Source organism: Gobius niger (genome assembly GCF_951799975.1).
Source record: "Gobius niger genome assembly, chromosome: 3".
NCBI classification, from domain to species: domain Eukaryota; kingdom Metazoa; phylum Chordata; class Actinopteri; order Gobiiformes; family Gobiidae; genus Gobius; species Gobius niger.
The window spans coordinates 8,609,996-8,635,689 of NC_136854.1; the positions used below are offsets into that span (position 1 = coordinate 8,609,996).

General features: G+C 42.1%; 1 protein-coding gene across 1 annotated transcript; it reads left to right on the forward strand.

Annotated features, from left to right (window-relative positions):
- Nucleotides 1–128: 128 nt before the first annotated feature.
- Nucleotides 129–24,787, forward strand: rexo5 (RNA exonuclease 5). Its single transcript, XM_079552626.1, has 20 exons — nt 129–254; nt 332–627; nt 3,692–3,818; nt 9,802–9,928; nt 10,331–10,438; nt 10,510–10,598; nt 10,676–10,791; nt 12,792–12,930; nt 14,508–14,602; nt 14,726–14,828; nt 15,150–15,253; nt 16,764–16,872; nt 18,772–18,873; nt 19,321–19,455; nt 20,501–20,593; nt 21,065–21,239; nt 22,648–22,789; nt 23,244–23,401; nt 24,489–24,580; nt 24,652–24,787. The coding sequence occupies exons 2-19, from the start codon at nt 374–376 to the stop codon at nt 24,515–24,517; spliced, it is 2,205 nt and encodes a 734-aa protein (XP_079408752.1). The 5' UTR covers nt 129–254; nt 332–373; the 3' UTR covers nt 24,518–24,580; nt 24,652–24,787.
- Nucleotides 24,788–25,694: the final 907 nt, after the last annotated feature.

Consider the following 25,694-nt stretch of genomic DNA (forward strand, 5'->3'; position numbering starts at 1 on the left):
CCATGCTGACCACTCATACTACAAGGTCATATACTCACAAATATCAACTATGTACTTTTAAGTTAACCAATGCCCCTGGGTGGCCTGTCAGGAGCAGTGGGTGACCGCAGTGAGTGAGTCTGAGGACCCGTCTCCAGATCTAGAGCCAGGATCTTGGTCAGAAACGTACCTAACTAGGTAGGGGACATGGGGAGGACAAACTCCACACAGAAAGGTTCACCCGGCCCTGCAGTTGCATTCGGGACGTCCTCGCGGTGAGGTGAAAGTACCAGCCGCTCTGCCACCATTTTGGGCCTTTGAGAATGAATAACTCCTCTTTTATTCTTAACAGGTAGTTCTATAACCCTGAGGTGTAGCCATTTTCTCTTTGGAGATGGAGACCACGACGACGCCTTGCAGCAGCAGGAAAAGGAAAGCGGGTGTCGACGACGACGATGATGCTGGATCAAAAAGGCTAAAGCCGGACTCTGAGAGTGGACAGACGACGGAAAATGGCCGCCTGCCCCGTTCACCGAGGATCACCGTGAGCCCAGAGCACATTCAGAGGGCCGTCACTGAGGAGGAGCTGCTGGAGCTCCTGCACTACTCTGCCACGGACAAGGCCAGAGGGCAAGTCAGCGGCCCCAGGTAACAATAACAGTATGGCCTGCTCTTGGGGCTTTAGCGGAACTTGCTTTTGCCAAATACCTTCTTTTTTTTCTGACAAATATTGCATATAATAATATTACGTTTAAATTAGCTCTTTATGTTTTGGAGATGATAGAACCTTATTTTATTCAGGAGAAGATACAGGAGATAATGAGATAATAAGTAGTTAGTGAAGATTTGTTGATGCATATATAAAAATAGACAGGATGGACATTCAAAGGACTAGACTCAAGGACTAGATCTACACAGATCCAGCTTTTTGCTTCCGATACCAATACTGATACGGGGGGTTTGAGTATCTGCCCATATCTAATATTAACCAATCCAAAAGACTTATCTTAGAAGTAGCTGCTGTGAGAAAAAATAAGATAATAAATAATAAAGTCTCATCTTTTCTTGTAAAGAGATATTACAGATCAATAATCATATATATCTATTAAACTGCAATGGTAAAACATTAGGCCTACACAAGAATCACTACATACTTAGTTATGGCTCCTGCGAATTCGAGGGGCATCCCGTTAGTCTCGCTAACCAGACTCCGCTTCTTTACAGAAGAGGGTCTGGCAACACTCCATTGCGCACTTTCAAAGGAAGTGACGCAGCGATATGGAGCCTACCGACCAATCAGAGCAGCTCCCTGAACGGGCGTCACGTTTTTGCGCCTTTGTTTTGTAGTTTTTCAACACAAGCAACCACTTCACGTAATGCTCCGGGATGCTTGTATTCTTAAGTTTTTCTGACATAAACGAACTCCGTGTGGCAGGGAGCGCCATTGTTAATGTCCGAATGACGACAACTTTCTTGTGGCTGTTTCTGTCGTCACATTCGCTATGTTCTCATTGGCTGCTATGCGCTTTGGTTGTCCCACATTAGTCCCGCCTCAAGCAGTAGCTTTTCTATGACAGGGTCGCTAGACTAGTCTCCTGTTTATTAATTAATAAACATCGGAGATTAGTCTGGATGCCAGGCTAGCGTAGGGGACGTTGAGCCTACTACATGAACCTGTTTATTCAGTCCTGTGCCAGCTGTTCTGCTTCCTTACACTGTACAGCAACTCTATATCACAGACTTTTGGTTGCATTGTTATAAACTCACATAAAGTGACTGATCAATACTTGTGTATTACAAATATGTTAGATCAGTTATTCTTTAACAGCTTTTTATAACCTAAACTGAAACACTTTTTATTTAATTAGATGATCCAATCATAGTTTCTGTCCCAGCTTGGATTTGTCGACATTAGCATTAGCATACTGTTGCTAGCTGCAGAATTTTGTGTGGCAATTAAAAATGCATTCGTAGTTGTTAACTCAGCGTCTGAATTCTCCAAGTTCTAACTTTCAATATGAGGTGCAGCATGTCCATATTCACTGAGCTTTAGTCGGTGAAAGTTGTGTTTTTAAAGTGGTGAGAGCCAAAACGGGTATTGGTTTCCTTATAGGATATTTGGAATCGATACCCGATTAGGGCTGGGTACCGTTTTTTTCGATACCACTACTTTAACGATACCTGCTTGTCAGTACCGGTGCTATAACGGTACTTTTTTCGATACAGTGTTGTTTTAATTGAATTAAAATAATGTGTATAAAAAGTGTCATTCAGGAGAAAGTCCAAACACGGCACAACAGAAAACAGGCCTCAGCAGTGTCACCTGTAACTTCATTATTTGAGCAGAATTCCCACTTTAGCAGCGATAAAAAGAGAGAAAGGACATTATTACCTCCTGAGCTGCAGACAGATCCACATCAGGCACCGTTTTATTTCAGATAAACTTTTCTAAACACACTACGCTCTTCAACAAAGTGAAAGCACTCCACACATCAAAGATCTGTTACACAGTGAGAGCGCTCACTCTGTTACTAATAATTTACCAAAACGGTTCCAAAAATGGCTAATGCAGAGTGAGCGCTCACTTTTTTGCACAAATAAATTCTTGTAAAGGAAAAATAGCAAAATCCATTGATGCGTTACATCAAGTCAAATTCTCTCTCAATCTATCTTCTTTACACACTTTGTACAACGTGATGATTATGCCATATTTAACTTACTGTGTAGAAATTTGGGGCTTGACCTGTGAAACTGTTCATGAAAAAAAAAAACGGCCGAAAAATCCAGTATTGTCTCTTCAGAAAGAAGTCAGAGACTGAAGCCGAAACCAAAAAATTGGTAAGAGGTTTAGACCGTACCATGTTCAGGGTGTAGTTGCTGCTTTATTGTTACATTTTGCATAATATTGTAGTTGATGGAGATTAGGGCTGCAACTAACGATTATTTTGTAATCGATTAATCTATTGATTATTTTTACGATTAATCGAGTAATCGCTTGGCTGGCTGTGAAGGGTGCAGGAAAATTTTATTTTTTCTATTTTTTTTAATCACATATAGCTTAAGTGGCGCTGCTTGAAGATGTAAACTAAAGGGAAATGTTTGTTGGAGGCTCTATTCATGAAATTTACACTGAACAAAATGTACACAGACCCTAACTATATAAACAAAGTAAGATTTCATCAAAAATACTACATTTTTATGTCAATTTTGATCCATTTTAGTCTGTGTGAACCAGAAAACGATTAATCGATTACTAAAATAGTTGTCGACTATTTCAATAATCGATTAGTCATCGATTAATCGATTAGTCGTTTCAGCCCTAATGGAGATGCTTTTATAGCTTGCAAAAGATAGCCTAAAGAAAAAAATATTCCAGGCTTAAACCCTCCAAGCCGCTGGTGAAAACTGTCAATATTTGTTTGAGTATATATTTGAGTTGGACATAAACTATGGAAAATATTTAAAAAAACAAAATAACAAACTTGATTACAAAGGGGCAGAAATCATAAGATTGATTGTCTCTTCTGCTCCTTTTCATTCAAACTGTGTTGGCTTGGCTTGTTTTGTTGTAAAATATCACCAAATCATCGTTCATGACTGAGATCTTACGAACAGCTTCAAACAAAAATAGAGACTTTAAATGTGCAAAAGCTCCTTTTCTGTTTTAAGGTCTAAGGACGTATGTTTGATGATTGTTCTGTGTTCTCCTCAGCTGGTGTTGCCTGCACAAACAGAGGCTGGTCAGGGCGGTCACTGTGGCTGTAGTGGACCATGTGTCTCAGAGCGACTTTTATGAGCACTTCCTCTCAATGCCCAACCTCCGAAATAAATACAGCACGGTAAGAACTAAACGCATCATGCTTTATGCAGTCTTTTAAAACTTTGTTGCAGTAGAAGTGAATATAATGTTTTATGTCGACACTGAAAAGTGCACAGATGTGTATTACTACTGTGGGTCGTTTCAACCTAAGAACATGTTGTAATCTGTTCAAAAGCTCATGTAAATCATTCAAGCGGCTTTCAGGTGGTTCACACCTTAAGAAGCCACCGTGCAGTCTTCATATTGCACAGGTTTATGCTTCATCATTTGAGCTGTCTTTGGGATAAGGGGCCAGTGTAAGACATATGTAGCTGCCTGCACACACACACAGTTCAAAGAGAAATGAAAGCGACATAAATGTAACGACTTCAAATAAATGTTTTGTTACTTACTAAGTGAGCTTTAGATTGCAGTCACCAATGCTATTTTTAAACATTAGCCCTAAGGAACTGCTTGTTTTTGGCAGCCCTCTTAGTTTTAGACTTTTGGACAAAAATGTGTTTTTGTCATTTCTGCTGTAGATGTTATAGTTTTAGTCAAGTTTAGTCAGTTTTAGCATTTCAACAAATGAATTTAGGTGGATACATTTTGAAAATAAGTATTGGAAATTTGGATCAAGATCGTACAGGAAGAAGAAGTGTCATTGTGAACAGGGCTTTTCCTCTTCTCATCCTCTGATCATCGCTTCCAGACATTTTATGGTAATACACATTGTACTTGCCAAATGTAGTACAATGCAGTGTGCTCTGTAACAGTGTACAATACCTACGGGTTAGATACACAATGGAATAATGTGATCCTCTTTGGTGCTCATGGAGCTGACAGTGCGGTAATACCACCCCCTGGTGACTCCAAAAGACACTTGCTAAGCAGGATTCCTATGTAGCTTTGAGCCTCGCTAGCGCTGCTTAAAGCCTGGCTTTAAGTTTCTTTTTTCCTAAACATTGCTGTGACCCATATGACAATGCTGGCATAGGTGTCATATTTTGGTCCGTTTTCGGATTGATTTCAAAATTTTAATGTTTGTTTTTAAAGCCCTTCATGGTCTCGCTCCGTTACATCTAACTGAGTTGGTGACCGTACATCGCCCCAGCAGAACTCTCCGGTCTTATTTGATTGAATGATTTTTTTTAATGTTGTTTTATCTTTCTGTGAAGCACTTTGGTCTTCCTTGTGTTGTTGTAAGGTGCTATATAAATAAAGTTTGATTTATTGATTGATTTTTGCAGAAATAAAAAGTTAAATCTATGATTGACAGGCTTGTTCCCGCTCCCGCCTTTTTGCCCTTTTAAGGAACAGGCTTCGTAGGAGGAGATTGAGCAGCCTTGTTAATTTCACAGACCACTCGGGATCAACTATGAATGGGGCTGAATGGAACACTGGTTAGCTCTTGTATCTTATATCTATGGTTTGTAGTTAGGAGGTACATAATGTAATTAGACATCAAACCCTAACTCTAACCTTCAGCCCTAACTCTTAAGGTCTTCTGTCTTATTATATTACAGTGCCTCTCGAAAGTATTCATACACCTTGAACTTTTGCACATTTTGTCATATTTACAACCCTAAACATAAAGATTTTATTTCGATTTTTTTACTGAACGTTCACACACAAGTAACAGACAACTGTGAAGTGAAAGCGAAATGATACATGATTCTGTTATTTTTCAAAAAATAGAAAAGTGAAAAGTGGGGCGTGCATAAGTATTCATACAGCATGCATGAATACTTTGTGGAACCCCCTTTTGCTGCAATAACAGCACAAATCTTTTGGGGTCTGACTCTACAAGATTTGCACATGTAGAGACTGACATTTTAGCCCATTCATCTTTAAAAAACAACTCCAGCTCTGTCACATTAGAAGGAGAGCATTTGTGAACAGCAGTTTTCAGATTATTCCACAGATTTTCAATAGGATTTTGGTCAGGACTTTGACTGGGCCATTCTAACACATTAATATGTTTTTATTGAACCATTCCATTGAAGATTTAGCTTTGTGCTCCGGGTCATTGTCCTGCTGGAAGGTGAATCTCCGCCCCAGCCTCAGTTCTTTTACTGACTCCAGCAGGTTTTCCTCCAAAATGTCTCTATATACAATAAACTGGTCAAAATCTACATTACTTCCATTAACTCTAGAATCACGGGACCCTGCAACCCAGACCTCCTTCCCATCCCTACAATTAGGTAACATAAAATACTTGGGTATTTCTTCCAGGTTATCGGAGCTTTTCAATTTGAACTTCACCCCATTACTCAAAAAAATAGAAGATAGCCTCAGGGGTTGGAAAAATCTTCCTCTAATACTAATTGGACGAATTGCTGCTATCAAAATGAAAATCCTACCTCAAATTACATACCTATTTACAATGATTCCGATCACCCCTACTGATAACTGGTTCAAATTGCTCAATTCTATAACTACTCAGTTTTACTGGAAAAATAAAAAACCTCGCATCTCCCTCTCAACATTACAAAACAGCAAACAGCACGGGGGGCTAAAAGCACCCAATTTTCTTAACTACTTTTTAGCAACTCAACTACAATACATGAACATCTGGATAAAAAAACAACACCACAACAAACCATGGATACAGTTAGAACAGAGTCAATGTCAGAACACACCCATAGCAGATCTCCCCTTTTTACCCCAATCAATAAAAAAGCTTGACTACTTCAAATCCATCACCATATCAACAACTCTGAAAGCCTGGTGGCGAACCATTAAAATCACAGATTCATCCCTAGCCTCATGTAAATACACCCCAATATGGCACAACCCCGACTTTCAGTTGCACAATTTCCCCATATATTTCCCTCTATGGCACCGAAAAGGAATATCTCATCTACACCACCTGTTTGAGAGCAATGCATTTATTTCCTTTCACACATTAATCAAGACGTATGGGGTTGGAAGAGAAGAATTTCTCCACTATCAACAAATCAAACATATAATTAAATCTAAAAATATCTCATTACAACAACCGTCTACTGTAATAGACAAAATTTTGAAAATTACAAGCACAAAAAAAATTACATCCAAACTTTATAAAATTATAACATCAAAACATCAGCTGACAATACCACTTTCTAAATGGGAAAAGGACTTGGGTATATTACCAAACTCCAGCATCTGGCCAGACATATGCAGAAACATTTTTTCCATGACAACAAACCCTAACTTGCAATTAATACAATATAAAACCCTCCACAGATTTCATCTGACACAAAGCCGATTGCACAAAATGGATCTAACTGACACGGACATTTGCACACAATGCAATTTAGGTAGCACCGATAATTATCTACATGCTACATGGGACTGCACTCCGGTGCACTTATTTTGGTGCTCAGTAACAGATAATCTCTCCATTATTTTGAAGTGCAGGGTCCCATTGAACCCATCATTGTGCCTGCTAGGAGACACCACACAACTAGCCCTACCGAGCAAGTATAACAACCCTCTCCTCGTCTCTCTAACTATCGAAAAAAAATAATAATTCAAAACTGGAAATGCAAAAAAGCCTGCAACATTAACCTCTGGATTAACGTAGTAACAGATCATATATCAATGGAAAAAAACATGGCTCACAAACAAAAGCACATGTCGTTATTTAATGAAACATGGACTCCGTTCATTGAACATCTACTCGTGTCCATAAACCTCGAACCTGCTTATACAGATTAACTATACACACACAAAGAGGAAAGGGGAAGGGTTAGAAAACAAAGAGAACAAAACAAAACAGAATGACCCCACCACCCAATAATGTAGATGTCCCCCTTTGTCTGTTTCCGTTTCTTCTTCTCGCCTTCTTAACTTGTATTATGTTACATGTATGTATGTGACTATATTTGTGTGCATATGAGTATTTGCATGAGTATGTGTACTTCCTTTTCAAAGCTATATATATAGTTACTCTGATGTTATCTTACCAACATTATTATCTCTCGCTGTTACTATTTATCTACTGTTGTTTGTGAACTGTGGTGATTATTGTTGTCATTGCTACCATTATTATTTGACCTCTTATCCCCCCATGCTTCCCCCCTGTTTTTTTTTTTTTCCCCTTTTGCTCCTCCTCCGTTCTCTCCCTCTCAGTTAGCCCTTGGTGTGCCCGTCCCGCTGACCTGGTTTTGCACCTGGGGGCTGGGGTGGATGTTGGGGGGCGGCCCGGGCCCTCCAGGTGAGGGGGGGGGCGGGGGAGGGGGGAGGGGGTCGGACGAACGGGTTGGGGGTGTGGGGGGATGTGGGTCTCGGAGTGTCAATGTAATGACGACTTATGATCACACATGATTATATCCCTTTCATTTAGTTCTGTTTTACTTATCCATCCAATCACGTAATCCTTCCTCCCCATGTGTATCCCATTTGTCTCTTCTGTTGTGTCCTGTGTCCTTCTCACTTGTGTAATTGTGCACTTTGTATCTTATATACTCATCACTTAATTAAAAAAAAAAAAAAAAAGTCTGTATTTGGCTCCATCCATCATCACAACTATTCTTACAATCTCCCCAGTCCCCGCTGAGGAAAAGCAGCCCCACAGCATGATGCTGCCCCCCGTATATTTGACACTGGGGATGGTGCACTCAGGACGATGAGCAGTGTTAGGTTTGCTCCATACATAACGTTTTGCATTTGGGACAAAAAGTTCAGTTTGTGTCTCATCTGACCAAAGCTCCTTCTTCCACATGGAGCTGTGTCCTCCATATGACTTCTAACAAACTTCAAACGGGATTTCTTATGGCCTCCTTTCAAAAATGGCTTTCTTCTTCCACTCGTACATGAAGGCCAGATTTGTGTAGATACGACTTATAGTTGTCCCATGTACAGATTCCCCCAGCTCAGCGGCAGGACTTCACAGCTCCTCCAGAGTTATCATGGGGCACTTGGTTGTATTTCTTACCAGTGCTCTCCTTGTTCAGTTTGTTAGTTTACGTGAACCGCCGTGTCTTGGTAAGTCTGCAGTGGTGCTTTACTCTTTCCATTTCTGAATGATGGATTGAACAGTTGCTCCAGGAGATGTTTAAATCTTGGGAAATCTTTGTGTAACTTAACGCTCCTTTAAACTTCTCTACAGCTTTATCCCTGACCTCTCTGGTGCTCCTTGGCCTTCATGATGCTGTTTAGTGACCAATACACTCCGACCACAGCTCTGAGGGCCTAAAAGAACAGCTGAAATTATACTGAGAGTAGATTACACACAGGTGGCCTCTATTTAATGGTTAGGCCAAGGTGTGAACATTCTGGAGTCATTAGGAATGTTTTAAAGGCAATTTAATGCACTCAGAAAATGCTGTATGAATACTTATGCACACTCCACTTTTCACTTTTCTATTTTTTGAAAAATAACAGAATCATGTATGATTTTGCTTTCACTTCACAGCTGTCTGTTACTTGTGTGTGAACGTTTAGAAAAAAAATCAAAATAAAATCTTTATGTTTAGGGTTGTAAACATGACAAAATGTGCAAAAGCTCAAGGTGTATGAATACTTACGAGAGGCACTGTATGTACCTCCAAAGCACTAATACACATTATTCCATTCATTGTGATTTACTACATAGGTACAATCACAGATTGTTACAAAGCAGTTTACATTATACTACATTTTATCAGGTACAATGTATCAAGGTGTAAAATAAAGTGAAACCTTTTTTTATCAACTGCGCTGTCTGCACATTCGCTACATCGCAGTTAGTTCAGTGCTCCATGTGACTCGGGTCTGTTCTCCGGCTCGGTGCTCAAGCCCTGATTGCAAAAAAGTGATGAACCACTTTCTAACATTTGCGTCTTGTCAGCAAAAACTCATAAACATCTCGTCATGTTTTAGTCGCCTAAGAGCTGTTTTTAGTGTGCCACCATGCAGTTATGGTCCCCCGGCTGCCTCCTCATAACCCTTGTGTGTTGTGTCTCCTCCAGTTTTACAGGGTAACTCCAGAGCAGAGTGAACCGTGTTGAACTGTGCTCCGTGAAAGCTTGTTCTTTGTTGTGTGACTGTTGCAGAGGGTGACACTGGCCGCCTCCTCCACAAACCTGCTGTCAGAGATCTTCAGCTCTCAAGTCTCTGTGACCCACACACCCCCTGCCCCCAGTGGACCGGAGAAACGGGACGCACTACAGCTGCATAAAGGTACCACAGTCACATGTCACACCTGGTACAGAGGCTTAGGAAGTATTCTGATAAAAATGTCATTTCTATCTTTTCTCTTGATATAGAATCACTTCAAAGTATTAAGTAAGACTCTAAACAAACAGCAAAAAAGAAACTTTATTCGTACAGCGCCTTTAACAGATCAAATAAGTGCTTCATAAAGGGCAGCATGACAAGACAACAGAAAAAACTGTATAACACAACTTACATACGCGTTAAACCCATTCAACTCCACATTTGCTTTTTACACCATTAAACCACAAACCAGCTTGTTTCAAGATGAGTAAAAAGAATCATTACAGAAAAGTCAGAAATGTATGTCATTTTAGCATGTCTCGTGGAATACACATATTTTTCTTTTCTTGGTTTGTTGTTTTGAAGTCTTGAGAAACCACCCCGTTCTCCGTAAGTTCGGGACTGAGCGCAGAGGGCTGACGGCGTACCTCCTGACTGCAGAGGAGATGAGCAGGAAGAACTTCCCCCTCACAGGTACTGCACACGCGGCCTCTCAATCTCACCGGGACCCTGTCAACAATGTGCCCACCGTCCGTCTCCGACAGGATGTCCCAGGTGCAAGGACTATGTGAGGACCAACTCGGACGCCATAGTGACGGACAGCAGCCCGCTCTTCGGCCTGGACTGTGAGATGGTAGGAACCTGAGGACACTTCACTGAACAAACGCTCAATCCATTTGACATGAAATTGAGCGGTGTGTCCTGTGTCAGTGTCTCACAGATGAGGGGAGTGAGCTGACCAGGGTGTCTCTGGTGGACAGCACTGGGACCTGTGTTCTAGACGAGCTGGTCAAGCCCCGCAACACGATCCGCGACTACCTCACACAGTAAGAACGTCTGGAGTCTGAATCCCAGGCCGGGGCAGGGCCTTTTCTGTGGGGGTGTCTGCGTAGGCATTGCCCAGTAATGTAGTCTACTTGGTACGCAGGTGTACACCCGTATAACCCATAGAAATCACACAAACGCCTTCAGCTCTGAGCCTGGACCCGTAATAAATTGAACAGTCTATTCCCATACAAATGAATAGGGAAGCCGGTGCAATACTAAAGTATGGTGAGGTATGTTTTGTTTCATGGCATTTGAATTCCTGTGGTTTCTTTATCATTAACATAAGATGATGTTTAGTGGCTGATGAATATGTATCCGACCTCACAAAAAGCTGAAACTTGACTGAAGCTTTATTAATTTATGATTAAAGGGACTATACGGAGTTTAAAAATGTTAAAACTAATTATTTTCCTCCCCCTACATGTTCCAACAATGTGTAGAATGAGCCCAGACCTGTTCACCACAACTGCCTCTAAAATCCTGCACTGTCACTCAAAGAGGTGCTAATTCGGTTCCACAGTGCCGTCATGCACAAGCTTAATATAGAAGGTGCAGTTACACGTATGGCCTGAGGTGGCAGTAGTGAGTATAAAATGGCTAGCTTGCACCTTGCCCCTTTAACATTTAGCTCAGAGGACACTTTTAAACTCTAATTTGTATCTAAAGTAAAATCTCCAAAGGTCTGTACATTCATTACTGATTTCTCACTAGGCTTTGACCTAATTGTGGTGGATGGATGATAACAGCCTAAAACATCTGGATCGTTTGTAATTTGTGATGTTTGGTGGCTAATGCTAATGGCTATTGGAAAAATACTAGGGATGCTCCGATATCCGATACCAGTATTACTGGATACTGGAAAAAACACGTTATCTGGTATCGGCTACAAATATCCGATATCGAACCTGTTTTGGCTCGCACCGCTTTAAAAACACAACTTACACTAAACCTCAGTGAATATGGACATGCACCTCATTCTGAAGGGCAGAACTTGGAGAATCTGCTGCGCAAAAGGCCACAGCTAGCAACAGCATGCTAATGCTAGCGGCAAATAATCAAGGCTGGTACAGAAACTATAATTGGATCACTTTAAAGGAACTGAGACATGTTCTTACCTTAGCTTAGACGAGTTCATTTGGACCTGTCTGGTCTTCACGCGTGCCCTCAGTCATGTAAACACAGCACGGTAGCGCAGCGGTTAGCGCCTCCGCTTCACAGCTAGAAGGTCCCGGGTTTGATTCCCACCAAGACGGGGCCTTTCTGTGTGGAGTTTGCATGTTCTCCCCGTGCCTGCGTTGGTTTCCTCCGGGTACTCCGGTTTCTCCTACCACTAAAAACATGTACAATAGGTGAATCCTCCAGCCAGGTGATTCTGACCATCAGCCTGGCTCCACATGATGGAGATGGGTCCCCGGGCGCGGCACTGCCGTTGACCACTGTTCCTTACGGGTTGCCCCAGCGGCATCGAAGGATGGGTTTAATGCAGAGGACAAATTTCCCTACGGGGACAATAAAGTATACAAACAAACAAAAACACAGACAGCGTTAGCATTTAGCCTCTCCTCCTCTCCTCTATAGCTCCAAACAAGGTGAAGATAGAACCAAGCTCTTCCACGTTTTCCCTATTTAAATATGGTTACGTTCCAAGTGTAGTTACACAAAAATAAACAATGTGGATTTTCTAAGCGGATAAAAGGGGGAACTATATTGTAAGGTGTAATAATACCAGGAGTAGTTTGGCGTCCGCACAGTAAAGTGAAGATATTACTGCACGGATGTCAATGTACTCCTGGTATTATTACAAATGAACTCGTCTAAGGTAAGAACGTATCTCAGTATGTAAAAACCGTGGCCTGTTCCTTTCAGTAGTGTTTGTGTTTCAGCTCATGAAGGGCTGTGTTCATTTGAGGTTTTCAGGGCTGTGTTCATTTGAGGTTTTCAGGGCTGTGGTTTTTAAGGTTCTAAGGCTGTGTTTCTGAGGGCTGTGGTTTATTGTTAGATTCTCAGGGGTGACACGGGAGCTGCTGAAGCCAGTGAAGACCACGCTGAGTGAGGTCCAGGCCAAAGTGATGTCCCTTCTGCCCCGAGACGCAGTGTTGGTGGGACACTCGCTGGACAATGACCTTCGGGCTCTAAAGGTTTGGAGATGCTGTAGACAAGACAAGTTGGGAGTGCAGAAAGTTTTCTTTGACATGTTATGCATGTGGGAGTTTCATTTTAAGTTTCCTTGCTGTCAAGTTAATCAGATCTGGTGTATTTAGCTATTATCTTCTCGAGCAATGATCCCGATTAATTCCCGCATTTGTTAAATTGTGATTAGCAATCATTTATCGTCCCATCCCTAACCTGGAGTCTGAATGGCATGTAATATTTACCTTTCCCAAATCTCCTTCTTAACAAATATAAATGCTCACTTCCACCTACCAAAGCTACTGAAACCAATACGTTGGTTAAGTGGTGACGTCACAGCTCTACCTCCGGGTCCCAAGATGTGCGAGAAACTGCAAAAAAGTCTTTAATACCACAATCAATATTTCGGAAACTCAACGGAGAGTTACTGAACATACTTATTTATCAGGCCCATTAGCCAACAACGCTGTACATACAGCTATAAAAGTAATATTATAATACCAAAATCATCCGGGTTTGCGGAGATAAATGCTAACGCCGCAGCAGCTACGCTAACCCCGGATGTAGTGACTTTAGTAAATATTACTTTTTTAGCAGTAGGTGCAGCATTTTTGGCTAATGAGTCTGAGAAATAAGTAGGTTCAGTAACTCTCCGCTGAGTTTCAGAAATATTGATGGTTGTTTTTAAGAGTTTTTTATGTTGTTTCTCGCATATTTGGCAATCTGCTAGGACCCGGAAGCAGAAGTTGTGATGTCACACTTAAACGTATTGTGGATCAGTGATCTTTCAATGTTTCAGTGTGGAAACATAGGCCACGTGAGAGTGGTTTGATGTGAGGGCCTCCCATTTGTGTTTATTAGTGCTTTTAGCATGTTGTTTTTGCCCCTAGATGCTGAAAGGTTGTACTGCACTTATAAATACATCTCACCTTTTGCAAGATTTAAGTGTGTGGGAGATTTCATTTTTTTATCAAAGGTGCATTAGGCAACATTTTATGCAGAAAATAAAGTCAATATTAGTGTGTATTTGATCTTGCTATATGGGTGGTTAGCTTGGCGCCTTTGCTTTCCATCACAGTGGCCTTTGTGACACTCCAGGTTTTTAGGTTTCCTGGGTGGAATAATACGTAAACATGGAGACTGTTCCATCAGCAGTGAAAACCTACCAGAAACACTAAAACGATTAGTCCTGGAGCATCCTACTGTCCTAAAACTATGTTCCTAGGCAAAAAACGAGAGGCGATAGAGCCTTCTCTGTGGCAACAGTTTTCCTCTGTCTGTCAGGTCTCAGTTTGTCAGACAGTTCAAGTCCAGACTGAAAACACACCTTCACCCTGGTCTTCAGTATGAGCTGGTTAACTGGATCTGTCTAGTGTGTTTTCATTGATTTTTACTTTCTTTATTTGTGACAAATTTAAGTTGTTATTAAATGTCCCCTTCAGAGGCATTATATTAGATTAAAGGTCATATAATTTTAACCAGTCATGATCAAAGTGTTACTGTTATTTATATATGGAGTTAATTCTATTATGAGTAAGAAATTGCACTGTTTAAAACCTTTAAATGTTGTGCTGTTGTGTCTTAGATGATCCATCCTCATGTGATCGACACATCTCTGCTCTACAGAGGAGAGTTGGGACACAGGTTTAAGCTGAAAGTCCTGGCTGAGACGCTGCTGCGGTGAGTTCCGTCTCTTACATTGTTTCATTCAAACGTTCTGTTGGAATGTCACATAACAACCAGAGGAGGGTGGGTGAAGTAGGCGTCCCATTGGTGCTCAGGCGTGACTCGTCTGTCCCACAGGAGGCAGATCCAGACTGAGGACAGGAGAGGTCACGACCCGTGTGAGGACGCGGCGGCGGCTCTGGAGCTGGCGCAGTACTTCATCGCCAACGGGCCGCTCAAGGTAAGGCCTACAGATACCCGCTGGGGAGGACTGTGCTCTGAATCAAAGACAGCCTCTTTTTTGTGCAGCTTAAAGCTTATAAAACAACTGTATAAAGTAACAGGGCACAGTAGTGATAGTGATACATTTTCTAATGTAGTCGGGGATAACGCATATTGATAAATTGTCCCTGCCTTCACGATCGTCTGGTTGCGATATGTGGTGTGAAGGAACTGAGAGCAGCAAGTGAAGCTGTTTGTATGAAATGATTACACAATACATGCTGTGTTTTCTCTCAGTAAACCAGCATATTTAACCTCTTAGTGGATGTGCCTGTGTCAGGTTGTGCAGGAGCATCTGGAGCTGTGGGGCTACACTCTGACTGAGGAGGCGGAGGAGGCGGAGGAGACATCTCGACGGATGCCTACAAAACCGACAAGAGCACGGTAATGGGAGTCAGGGATAATGGCCACTCAGCCGAGAGGCACCTGGCTGCAGGCCGCCGCTGTGTGGTCACAGGCTCCACTGTCAGAGCACCTCCACTGTCGATACAGGAAGTGCTGACTTTTTTTGGGTGGGGGCGGGAGGACGTTTAAATGCAGATTTTACCTGCCTTTTAATTCGAGGGAGACCAGCGAGTCAGCGTACAGTGGAGAAAAAAGTATTCAGCCAAAATCCTATAGAAAGTCTATGGGAAACTGACCAAATCCCTTTTTTCCCCACTGTATATGCAGAGTAGAGGTGAGTTCTACTGCCGCTGCTCTAACCCAGTGGTGTAGTCTACGTAATATCCAGGTATACACTGTATAACCACTAGAAAGCCCCCTTGGAATTGATAGATTTTACGTCATATATTTACTAAATAATGCATTTGTGAGGAAAGCGATTCACCCGGAGGTGCATTCGTCATTTTATTTTGAAACGTATCCTGTGCAGTTCCTGTCCTGACACTGGAGGCGGCATGAGAGTGGAGCCTGCGGCAGTAGAGACCTCACAGTGGAGGCCCGCAGCCAGGACCTTTTGGCTCAACAGGATGTGAAATAATGTCAGAATATATCACAATATCAGAGAGTTGCATAATGTAGTTGTAAAGGACCGAAATGATGTGTTTTGTTTTTTGCCCTCGCAGCATATTTGCATTGGGATGTTTATTTTGTATTGATTGTAACATCATTTGCCGTTTGTTGTGGCTTCTTTTATAGATGCAGACGGCAACACATCATAGAAGGGGGCGTGGCCTAACTGAGGGGGAAGAAAACCTCTCATGGGAATTATAATCACGGGTTCAATATTTTTAGCCGTTTTCTGGGTTTATGTTTATGGTCCGGAAAATGGCTAAAAACAGGGCCTGTCACACCTATCCCAGAATTTCCTAAAATGCTGGCATACGCTGAGCTTTCTATGTTTTTTTCAGTTTTGGCCGTATACATAGAGTACACAACTTATATTTTCAAGTTAAGTTCAGAGGCTTTTCTCAAACCGTGCGGGGCTTTAAACACATGATTTATACATTTATCATAAATAAAAGAAGACACGTATGTCCGTGTTGTAAGAGAAAGAGCAAACGTGGCTCTTTTCTGCAGGTTAATAGCGAGTTGGCGACAGACAGGAGTTTACCATGCTTCCCTTGATGCATGAGCCCTGACGATGGTTCCTCCGTCTCCGCGGCTTCTCTCGTCCGTCCCAACAAAGTTTACATCTGTCTCTTTGTCTGCCACAGGCCAGACCGGCGTCTGTGCCTCTACAGGAGGTTAAAAGAGCATCACTGCAGCCTCACTGTGCGTTCTCTCATAGAAAATAAAGGAGGCGGCTCTCTTGCTGCGCGTCAAAGTGTCTGTGCGCTGGACTAATGCCGATTATATGGCAGCAGAGCGCCCGGAGGAGCCCAGCCTGCCTAAAACGCACAAGAAGATTTCTAACTCCAAACTCCACAGTCACAGTCTGACCCTGTTGCAGGTTCGTGGATGTGCTGCAGGACTCGAGGCGCACCGTGGCCTTCTTTGGGAGACGCTCCGACATCGGCCTGCACATTTCCAAACAGCAGTGGTTCAGCTCCGACAGACAGGTGGGGCCCTGAACATCCAGTGTAACTGTTATACCAATGCCTTCAAACCTACAGGACTGTTACTTCAGGGGATTCTGCCTCCTGAAGGTGCACACTGTCGTTGTGTCCTTGGGCAAGACATTTCACCCACCTCCAGTGTCTGTGCACACTGGTGTACTGTCTGAATGAGAGAGTGAATGGGTGAGTGGTTCCTTGCTTTAAAGTGCTTTGAGTGCCTAATGTAGGTGGAAAAGCACTGTATAAGTTCATTTACCATCTTAAAAAGTATTAAAAGTTCATTTAAAAAACAACAACTGCCAAATTAAGACCCTTAGTAAACATTTTTAAGTTTACTAAATTTTCTGAGGTATTTTTTTTGTTTTTGCATTGACTTTTTACTTTTATCCATAAAATTGATTTTGAAATTACATAAATGTTATAATTAGTTACTTTTTTCACCTCTACATTCGCTTTTGCCGTGTGCGTCATGACGTAGCCTGCTTCAAGTTGCTCCTCAGTGTCTGCTGACCATCATTTAGTGAAACCAAGAAACAATTTCGTCAAAATAAGGAAGTGTAAGTTTGCCAATTCCTGGCTAGAAGTTGAATAATTTCGCTCGAAGATGCCGTGAGGAGGTCTTAAAAAGTCTTATAAAGGTATTAAATTTGACTTTGGGGTTCCTGCAGATACCCAGTATTTAGAGTATTTAGCACAATACCTACATAAAGGTAATCTGGGGAGATGGCGAAGAAAATTAGGCATTTGATGCATAAAAATGTCCAAAATTGTCTTTATTTTCAGCAACTACATCTAAATAATGAATAGAGCCAGGTTGATAATAGTTCCAAATATTTGCTCAGAGCGATTTTGGATCTTGTTTCGTTTTAAATAAGCTAGTTATAAGTAAAAAATATATCATATATATATTCAATAAATTATGCAGGAATTAGATAAAAAGAAAAAAAAAGTTTATTAAGTTGGAGCCTGTAAAGTGTAGAGTCTGTAGGAGCCGTCGGAGCTGTTGTTAAAGGCATCATTTGCGTGTATATTTCTCCCGTCTTCGGGAGCCGCTACTGTCCCACAAAGGAAATGAATTATCTCGGTCACAGCCTACACGTGCTACACATGGATACAGTGTTTGTGAAGGAATAACTGTGGGAAAGCGTCTTATGGCGCGCTGTTGTTAGCCTGGCTAACACCAGACTAAAATCACAAGTGATATTTAGTCTGGGGACCACCAATTCATTTTCTCGTAGGAGAGGTGTGGTTTACGATCGTCCATAGTCGTTTATTGGGCGATACGAAAAAAAAAAAAAAAAGTCTATCATGCGTCTGCACGTAGCCACAGCCAATCGTATCATCGTATGAGATGACGTATGACGTACCCGCTGTAAACTTTTGAGCTAAATTATTTAGAACAAGGTCTAAAGCTTGATCGAAAAATACCATCGTGTCTGCTGCTGTCATGTTTGATGCGTAAATAAACTTTTTTTTTTTTCATCCATAAATAAACTACAAGCTTCCATATATCGAATAGTGCGTCTTGCGTCCCTCCTCGCTCTGTGATTGGTTCCCAAATCCACCGGAAAATTTGGGCCATGGTCCCCAGGCTGTTGTGCAGTTCGAAATAATTTGAGCGCACACAGCAGCATGGCGTTAGCCAGGTTACGCTGTTGTAGTAACTTCCTGGAAATTTCCAGCTCGCTAGTGACAAAACGTCATAAAGTTTCATCTTTATTTTTTTTTACAATTAAGGGAGAAAACTAGCTAAACATCACAACACCTTTTTTTCACCTCAGGGTTCAGTGGCAGCGCCTTCAGTACATTCACCGTCTGCTGTTAGCAGTTTCTTTTACCTAATAAATGTCACATGAAAATGAACTGTGGGCTTACTCTACATTCCCTCCACCGTGTCCTCAGGTGCTGCAGAGTTTCCGGGACCAGCCCAAGTGTCCCGCCTTCTCAGTGCTGCAGTTCTGCCCTGGACCCACAGGTGGCGCTGATGCAGCGCTCAGGACTCAGGTCAGTACTAGTAGAGCAGTTAAGGGAGTTAAGATTTCCATATATAACCATTAAAGTGATTTACACTGCACAGAATTATTGGGACATTTTTAGCATTAACATTAACAACACTGTGTAACATTTCTCTCAGTAAAAGTACTCATTTCATTATACGGCTGTTTTTATTTGTAAAAAATACCCAGAACAAATACATCTTTGCTGTGAGCGGCTCCCCCTCAGACCGGACTCTGCTGGAGCCAGACACTAGCTCGTCATATGGAATTTTTGTCTGGCTTCAACTTATTCAATAGGATTGTAACCAACAATTCTTTTACTAAATATTAAGATGTTATTTATTATGGATGAACAAACACTAAGGTGTTATTTACAATGTTCCTACATGTTTTTGACCTGTACTGTATAAATGGAGGCTGTGATGGTGACCTAGAGCTGCGTCCTCTGTCTCAGGTGAGTCCTCTCAGGGACCTGTGTGTGGTGTTCGCCGGGCCCCTCCCTCCACTCTCCTCAGAGGAAGACGTGAGGCGCCTGTTCTGCTGCTGCGGACCCCTGCACTCAGTCAGGATCATACACACGGCAGTCAGGGTATTTGCTTATACTCTTTCTTTACGTTCGGACTGTGACTGAACTAGAATGTGGACCACAAATAACATGCTGAATATGTATTTGCTCAAATGTGCGGTTACAAGCTCAAACGAATGTATTTCCTTTCAATATGAACGTCTTTCAATGTACTTGTTTTGTAGACAACTTTTTTGGAGGCCCCCTGGTGTGCCTATGAGGCGCCCAGTTTGGGAACCACTGCTAATCATACCTATCAAAACTCCTCTAACTAACAGCGGGCTCCAGAATCTTTAGCCTCTTTTCCACTGGCAGACACTACTCAGCCCAGTGCCTGGTCAACGTGGTTGGGCGAGCTTTTCCAGTGCCGAGGCCAGGGTCAAACCAGTCTGACCAGGTACAAGTTTAGGACCGACCTCTGGCTGGGCCAAAGTGCTGAACTGAGACTAAAGCCGTCGTTTCACATAGCACGGCTCGACCGCACACACCACGATCTACGTGCACGTATTGATTCTCCCCCGCAGACCTTTCTGTTCCTGCCGCACACACACCCATATTTATTTTGGGCCACGCCCCCACAGAGGAGCATGCTGTACAGATCGTCGCTAAAAGTTTTTAGAGCCGCGATGAGAACAAATGTGAACAAATGCTGCCTTCTGATGGGACTTATGGAATCATTTAGAGGAGCCAAACTGTATTAAAACAGAAAAGAAACCGCTAAATACAACTATGAAGGTAAGCTACATGCAAATGCTATGCTAACATGCTAATATCAGCAAAATCCCCTTATAGAACAGCCGTATGATGTTGTAAAATATTAAATCCGTATGACTTGCGTGTCAAAAGTGACTCAAGCGTGTACTGGGTAGAGTCGATACGTGAGTACATAGATCCTGACGTGCGCGGCAGAGCCGTGTTAAGGGGAAAGATAGCTGAAGTAAAGAAGAGGATAAGCGTGCATTCTGGATGGCCAGGCGAGCAGGAGGCGATACATGACATTCACCAAAGTTGATAAATGTGTGATTATATGTGAGTTCCACATTGTCATTTCCTTGTGTTTGTGTCCCAGGTGCATGCCGAGGTGCAATTCCAGCTCCCTGAGTCGGCTGTACTGGCGCTGTCTGCTCTGAACGGCTTCACACTGCGCCAACACTGCCTCAGGGTACATCCATCCACACCCACTCACTCATGAGCCATCCTCAGACTCCTACTCAAAGCATGCCGATGTGACGAGGCCAGTTAAACATGCTAAAAACGTTGCATGAGCCTCATGATGTGTTCAGTTGCAGTTTAGGCTGATTGACCACATTTTTGACCACTTCCAGCTTTTCATTCCCCCAGACAGTTTTGAAGAGTGGTCAGGGATGAGGTAACATTCGGTGAAGATAAACTGTGTGTCATCAGAATATATAGATGTGATACTTCTCAGAATTTAATCCAAGGGCAAAGAAAATAAAAGCAGCGCTAAAATGTACTATTTTGTCCAATTCTTTTTCCACTGTTTGATGAAATGTGCACTTTTCTGCGTTTGTGGCATTAAAATGTATTAAATTGGACTTGCTTCTGCTGGTGTAAACCCTGTGTAATCGGCCTCCCCTGTAACGCTCCTGTCGCCGTGTCCCCATCTCCACAGGTGCAGCGGCCTGTGGATGAGAGCACCCTGGATGTGGAGGACACTGTGGGTGCTCTTCAGGCCGACCCTCTGACCAGTCGTCTGCTCTATGTGGTCAGCCTCTCTCCGGACATCGTGGAGGTCCTCCGTGCGCCAGTGCACACCGCCACGCCCTCTGCAGAAGCAGGCCCTCCAGGTGAGTCGGTCTACTGGAGGTTCAGGGAGTAATCCTACCCCTCGGTGTCTTCCTATGTTCTCATGAGCTCGTCTCTAGTGTTCTTTAAAGCACATACATGCTTTTTCCCTTGGTCTACATTGGGTTATTAGAAGGTTATTTATTGTTTTATAAAGCTGTATTATGTAAAGAAACAAAAATATGAACACATGACACCACATAAGTCAGAGACTGTCAGTGCAAAACAGTTATAAAATCAATAATAGAATTAGTAAGTGCAGACTTGTACAATACAATCATGCAATGAAAAAAACGTTTAAAAACAAAAAAAAACTTGTCACCCAACTGACCATGGCAAACAAATAATACGTGTGGAACCAAGGGCACATTTTAATTACAGAGCAGCAGATAAAATAATATTTAGAGAATAATTGATTTTGGGAAAGGTAGTGGAGGGCTGAACCAAAGGGGATCTACAGTACCCAGAATCCCCTGCTTTCAGTTTTGGTCTTAGTCCTTTGGATGGAAAAAAAAAGCAGTACCAACTCTGTAAATCAGTAAAAATCTGAATATTGACATTAAGAATAGAATCCAATACAGTTACATTAATCATATTTTATTCAACAAGACCTGACCAAAACAAAAATGCCACAAGTCACATAGCATTAATATTCATGTTGTGAATGTCATAATGGTCTGTTTTTAATGATATTTTATTCCTTTTTATATTGTATTTTTATTGTGTATAGCACTTTGGTAAACTTTGGTTGTTGTAAAGCGCTTTAGAAATAAAACCCGATTGATTTGATATATTAATTAAAGTTTTTCTTTTAGTCTATCGGGCTATTCAAAGGAAAATGGATTAAAATAGATCAATTAAACCCAGCCCTATGTGTCACGTGCAACGGGACACACAACCTCCGCTATTTTTAGCTGCATCAACTTAATGATTTTGTTTTAGTCCTCGTTGACGAAAACAACACAGCACCAACAAAAGGTTAAAAACAAGAACAAATACTGGATGAATTGAATAAATCTGTATATTAGTCAAGTCCAGTCAAAACAGAAATGGAACAGGTGTGGTCCATAGTTTTTGGCTGGGGGTCCAGACTCAATGTTTATGTTTGTTACTTTCAGTGGAGTAATGTCTTTGAATTCTCTTTTTGATGGATTAACATAGGTCTGGATGAGCAGCTCCCCAAACACTTTCCACCATTTACACGATGACTCGCATTTCCGATGCTTTTTCTTTTTATTCTGAACACAATCTGCAAACATTTGGTGAATAGAGTGACATACAAAGAAAAGTGTAATACTACGAGCATACTACAGACTGCTACATAGAAATAGAATCAGTAGAGTAGAGTCACCACTTTTTACTTATTTTGGTTACTCCACCCCGTGCTGGTAAGTCCTGATATGACTTTAGTCCCTGTGTTCAGGTCCGGTCCATGTGAACGGGCTGAAAACACGGCGGCCGTCGGGGCTCAGAGAAGACCTGCTCCTGGACACATTCAGCCGCTTTGGCCCGGTGGTCCGGACCGTGACACGGGCCACACACGCTTATGTCGGTGAGTGTTTCCATCCTCTGGGACTACTAATGGAACGAGGTGCTGGACACTGACCGAGCACACACACTGACCAAAGACCCACACACTGACCAAAGACCCACACATTTTAAAGTGGACATCACGCACAATTGACCGTTTTTTTGTTTTTGCTTGCATGAAATGCTTGGATCTGTAATGTCCTCCACGTTCAGGGCAGTTCTGCGCTCCCAGTGTATTTGTTGCAGAATTCAGCTGCTTATATTCAGGACATTACAATATTTAACACTGAACCACGACTCGCCGAATGAAGGACTTTATAGACAGTTAGGGTTATGCTTCGAATCAATCTGGTTCAGGAAAAGGATATTTTTGCCCATCATTAAGAAGCAGCTAACTTTAAAGTGTGAGGAATTGGGCGGTGGGCAGGTGACTTGGACAGCAGGTGAGCAGTGATGATGTGTTACTGTGTTGGCAGAGTTTGGGAGTGCAGACAGCAGGGAGGCTGCTCTGAGCTCCTCCCAGGACCTGCTCCAGCTCGGCTTCCTGCTGTGTCCTGCTCTGACCCCCCTGCACCTGTCTGCACAATGGGCAGTGGACACACGTGTGGAGACGTCAGAGGACCCACGAAGTTCAGTATGTCCTCTTTGATGATATCTTTAAACTCCCGTTGGGTCGGTTGGAAGCATTCTTTCGGTCAAAGACGTTGATACTGGTCAAAGTAAAGGTTGCTCAGCCAGAAAAGTCTCTTTTTGCAGTGGCTAACATCAGAATCAGAGTTTTATTTCCAATGTCAGTGAACAGGTTCACAAACTAGGACTTTTCTGCAGTGCAATTGTGCAACATGAAACATGAAACAATAATATAACAAATAATAATAATAAACTATAAAAAACTTTAAAACTATAAGGACATGCATAAGTAGATAATAAAATTAATAAAGTCTTTCATTCTTTGTTATCCAAAAATCAGGTATAGGGCCTTTAAGTATTCAAAATACAAAGAAATATGATTCATTTGCCATCTACTGTTCTGCGTGTTCATCATTAGGGTTTTAAGTAGGGCAAAACACAGCCAAGTTTGACTGTTTAATTTGGAGTCATTTTTGAAATGTAGTGTTAGAGTAGAAATATTATATTTGTCTTTCAAATGTAGTGGAGTAAAAGTAAAAAGTTCTACTAAGGTAAAGATAAGGTTCAGATCCTCAAAAATCCTACACTTGAGTAGATTTACTTTGGTTCAGACTCATACCAAGGTGGTCAGTAACAATCAGTGGGTAAAGAAGCACCGCCAATAAGGAAGGAGTCTATCAGACTTGAATGCATCGATCTTCATGACAAGTTTAATGTCACATCATGTGATCGAGAAATAAGAGTCGGCTTCAGCTGAAGAGTTTTACAGCCGCTGGTCAAGGCGCTTCTGCCTTTTCCCTCTCCACAGAGTATGGCTAAAAGAGTGGAGGATTCTCTCCTCTGATTGGTCAAAGAGCCGTCTCACGATCTCACACAGAAACTTAACCTGGTCCAGAGCAAGTAATGTTTCCTTGTTTCCACATAGATTTACCCCAAATAAAGTGGAACAGCTTCATAAACCAGGGTTAACCCCAAACCTACCTTCTTACCCTCTGAACCAGCTTCGTAATCTTTAGACAAGGAAGAAAATCGCACCACCACAAAGCAATCTGTGTCCAGATCTCACTGCGCCCCCTTGTGTTTGTTTTCAGGCAGCAGCTCGGAATCTGCGGAAGCTTGACCGGCACCTGGGGAAACTGTTCCGGAGCCTTCCAGACTGGACGTTATCTCTGGTCATTCTCAGGTGAGTGGGAGTTTTCCTTCACCACGTGTGAGCACCTGTTCTGTGACTGTCATTGCACTGTTTCCTTTCAGGGGAGGCCACAACATTCCTGGGCTCTGTTTTCTGGAAGTGAAGGACACATCCTGACAGGAGGCTGGCCAAAACCAAGCCATACAACTCAATGTTTGATGCCTTTATGATTAAAAGTATCCAAGCGAACAGCAGGACTGTTTTTATCCTTTGAAGTATATGTTTAACCCATATATATATATATATATATATATATATTTTCTAAATTGTCAACTCAAATGTCAGCATAAGTCTGTTAGAGGATCATATAAATGTGATTGCAAAAACCAATGACAACAGTATTTTATTAAAAAATAAATGTACTGAACAACTTAAAATGTACTGTTCTAAATTATTATGCACAGCAGCGTTTTGATACATTTTATAGGTTGTAAAGAACTGAAAATGGTCATTTGCTGAATTTGCAGCATTAGGAGATCATATTTAATGAAATCAAACGCTATTTCAATCAATAACATCTTAACAGGTCAAGTTATATTTTCACATAGGTTAATAGATGTCAGAATAGCCTCCAAGAGCTGCTGTTTGGATGAAAACTGCTTCCCACCCTCATAGATGTTTTGCTTGTTAATGCTCCAAAGGTTCTCAATAGGGTTGAGGTCAGGGGAGGAGGGGGTCCACATCATGAGTTTCTCTCCTTTTATGCCCATAGCAGCCAGTGATGCAGAGGTATTCTTTACAGCAGGACATGGTGCGTTGTCATGCATGAAGATGTTCTTGTTTGGGGAAGCACGGCACCTTCAGGGAGCCTGAAGGGGCCGACCCCATGATTCCATCCCAAAACATGACTCCGCCCTCTCCTTGCTGACGTCACAGCCTTTGGTTGCACGGCACTCATCCGTGAACAAGACTATTTGAAAATGAGTCTTCATGTATTTCTGAGCCACTGCAGCCATTTCTGTTCATCAGCTTCAATGAACAGTTTAGGGGAGGCCTGGATAGAAGGTTTATGCACAACTGCAGCCTCTGGGGGGTCCAACACCTTGATGTTCGGGAGACTCCAGAGGCATGCTTTGTAGCAGCTGTTCTCTTAATCTGATGTATT

Coding starts and splice junctions, on each gene's coding strand:
- rexo5 (XM_079552626.1), top strand. CDS start 374: ATGGAGACCACGACGACGCCTTGCAGCAGCAGGAAAAGGAAAGCGGGT. Junction 9,929..10,330: donor CGCACTACAGCTGCATAAAG/GTACCACAGTCA, acceptor GTTGTTTTGAAG/TCTTGAGAAACCACCCCGTT. Junction 10,439..10,509: donor GAAGAACTTCCCCCTCACAG/GTACTGCACACG, acceptor CGTCTCCGACAG/GATGTCCCAGGTGCAAGGAC.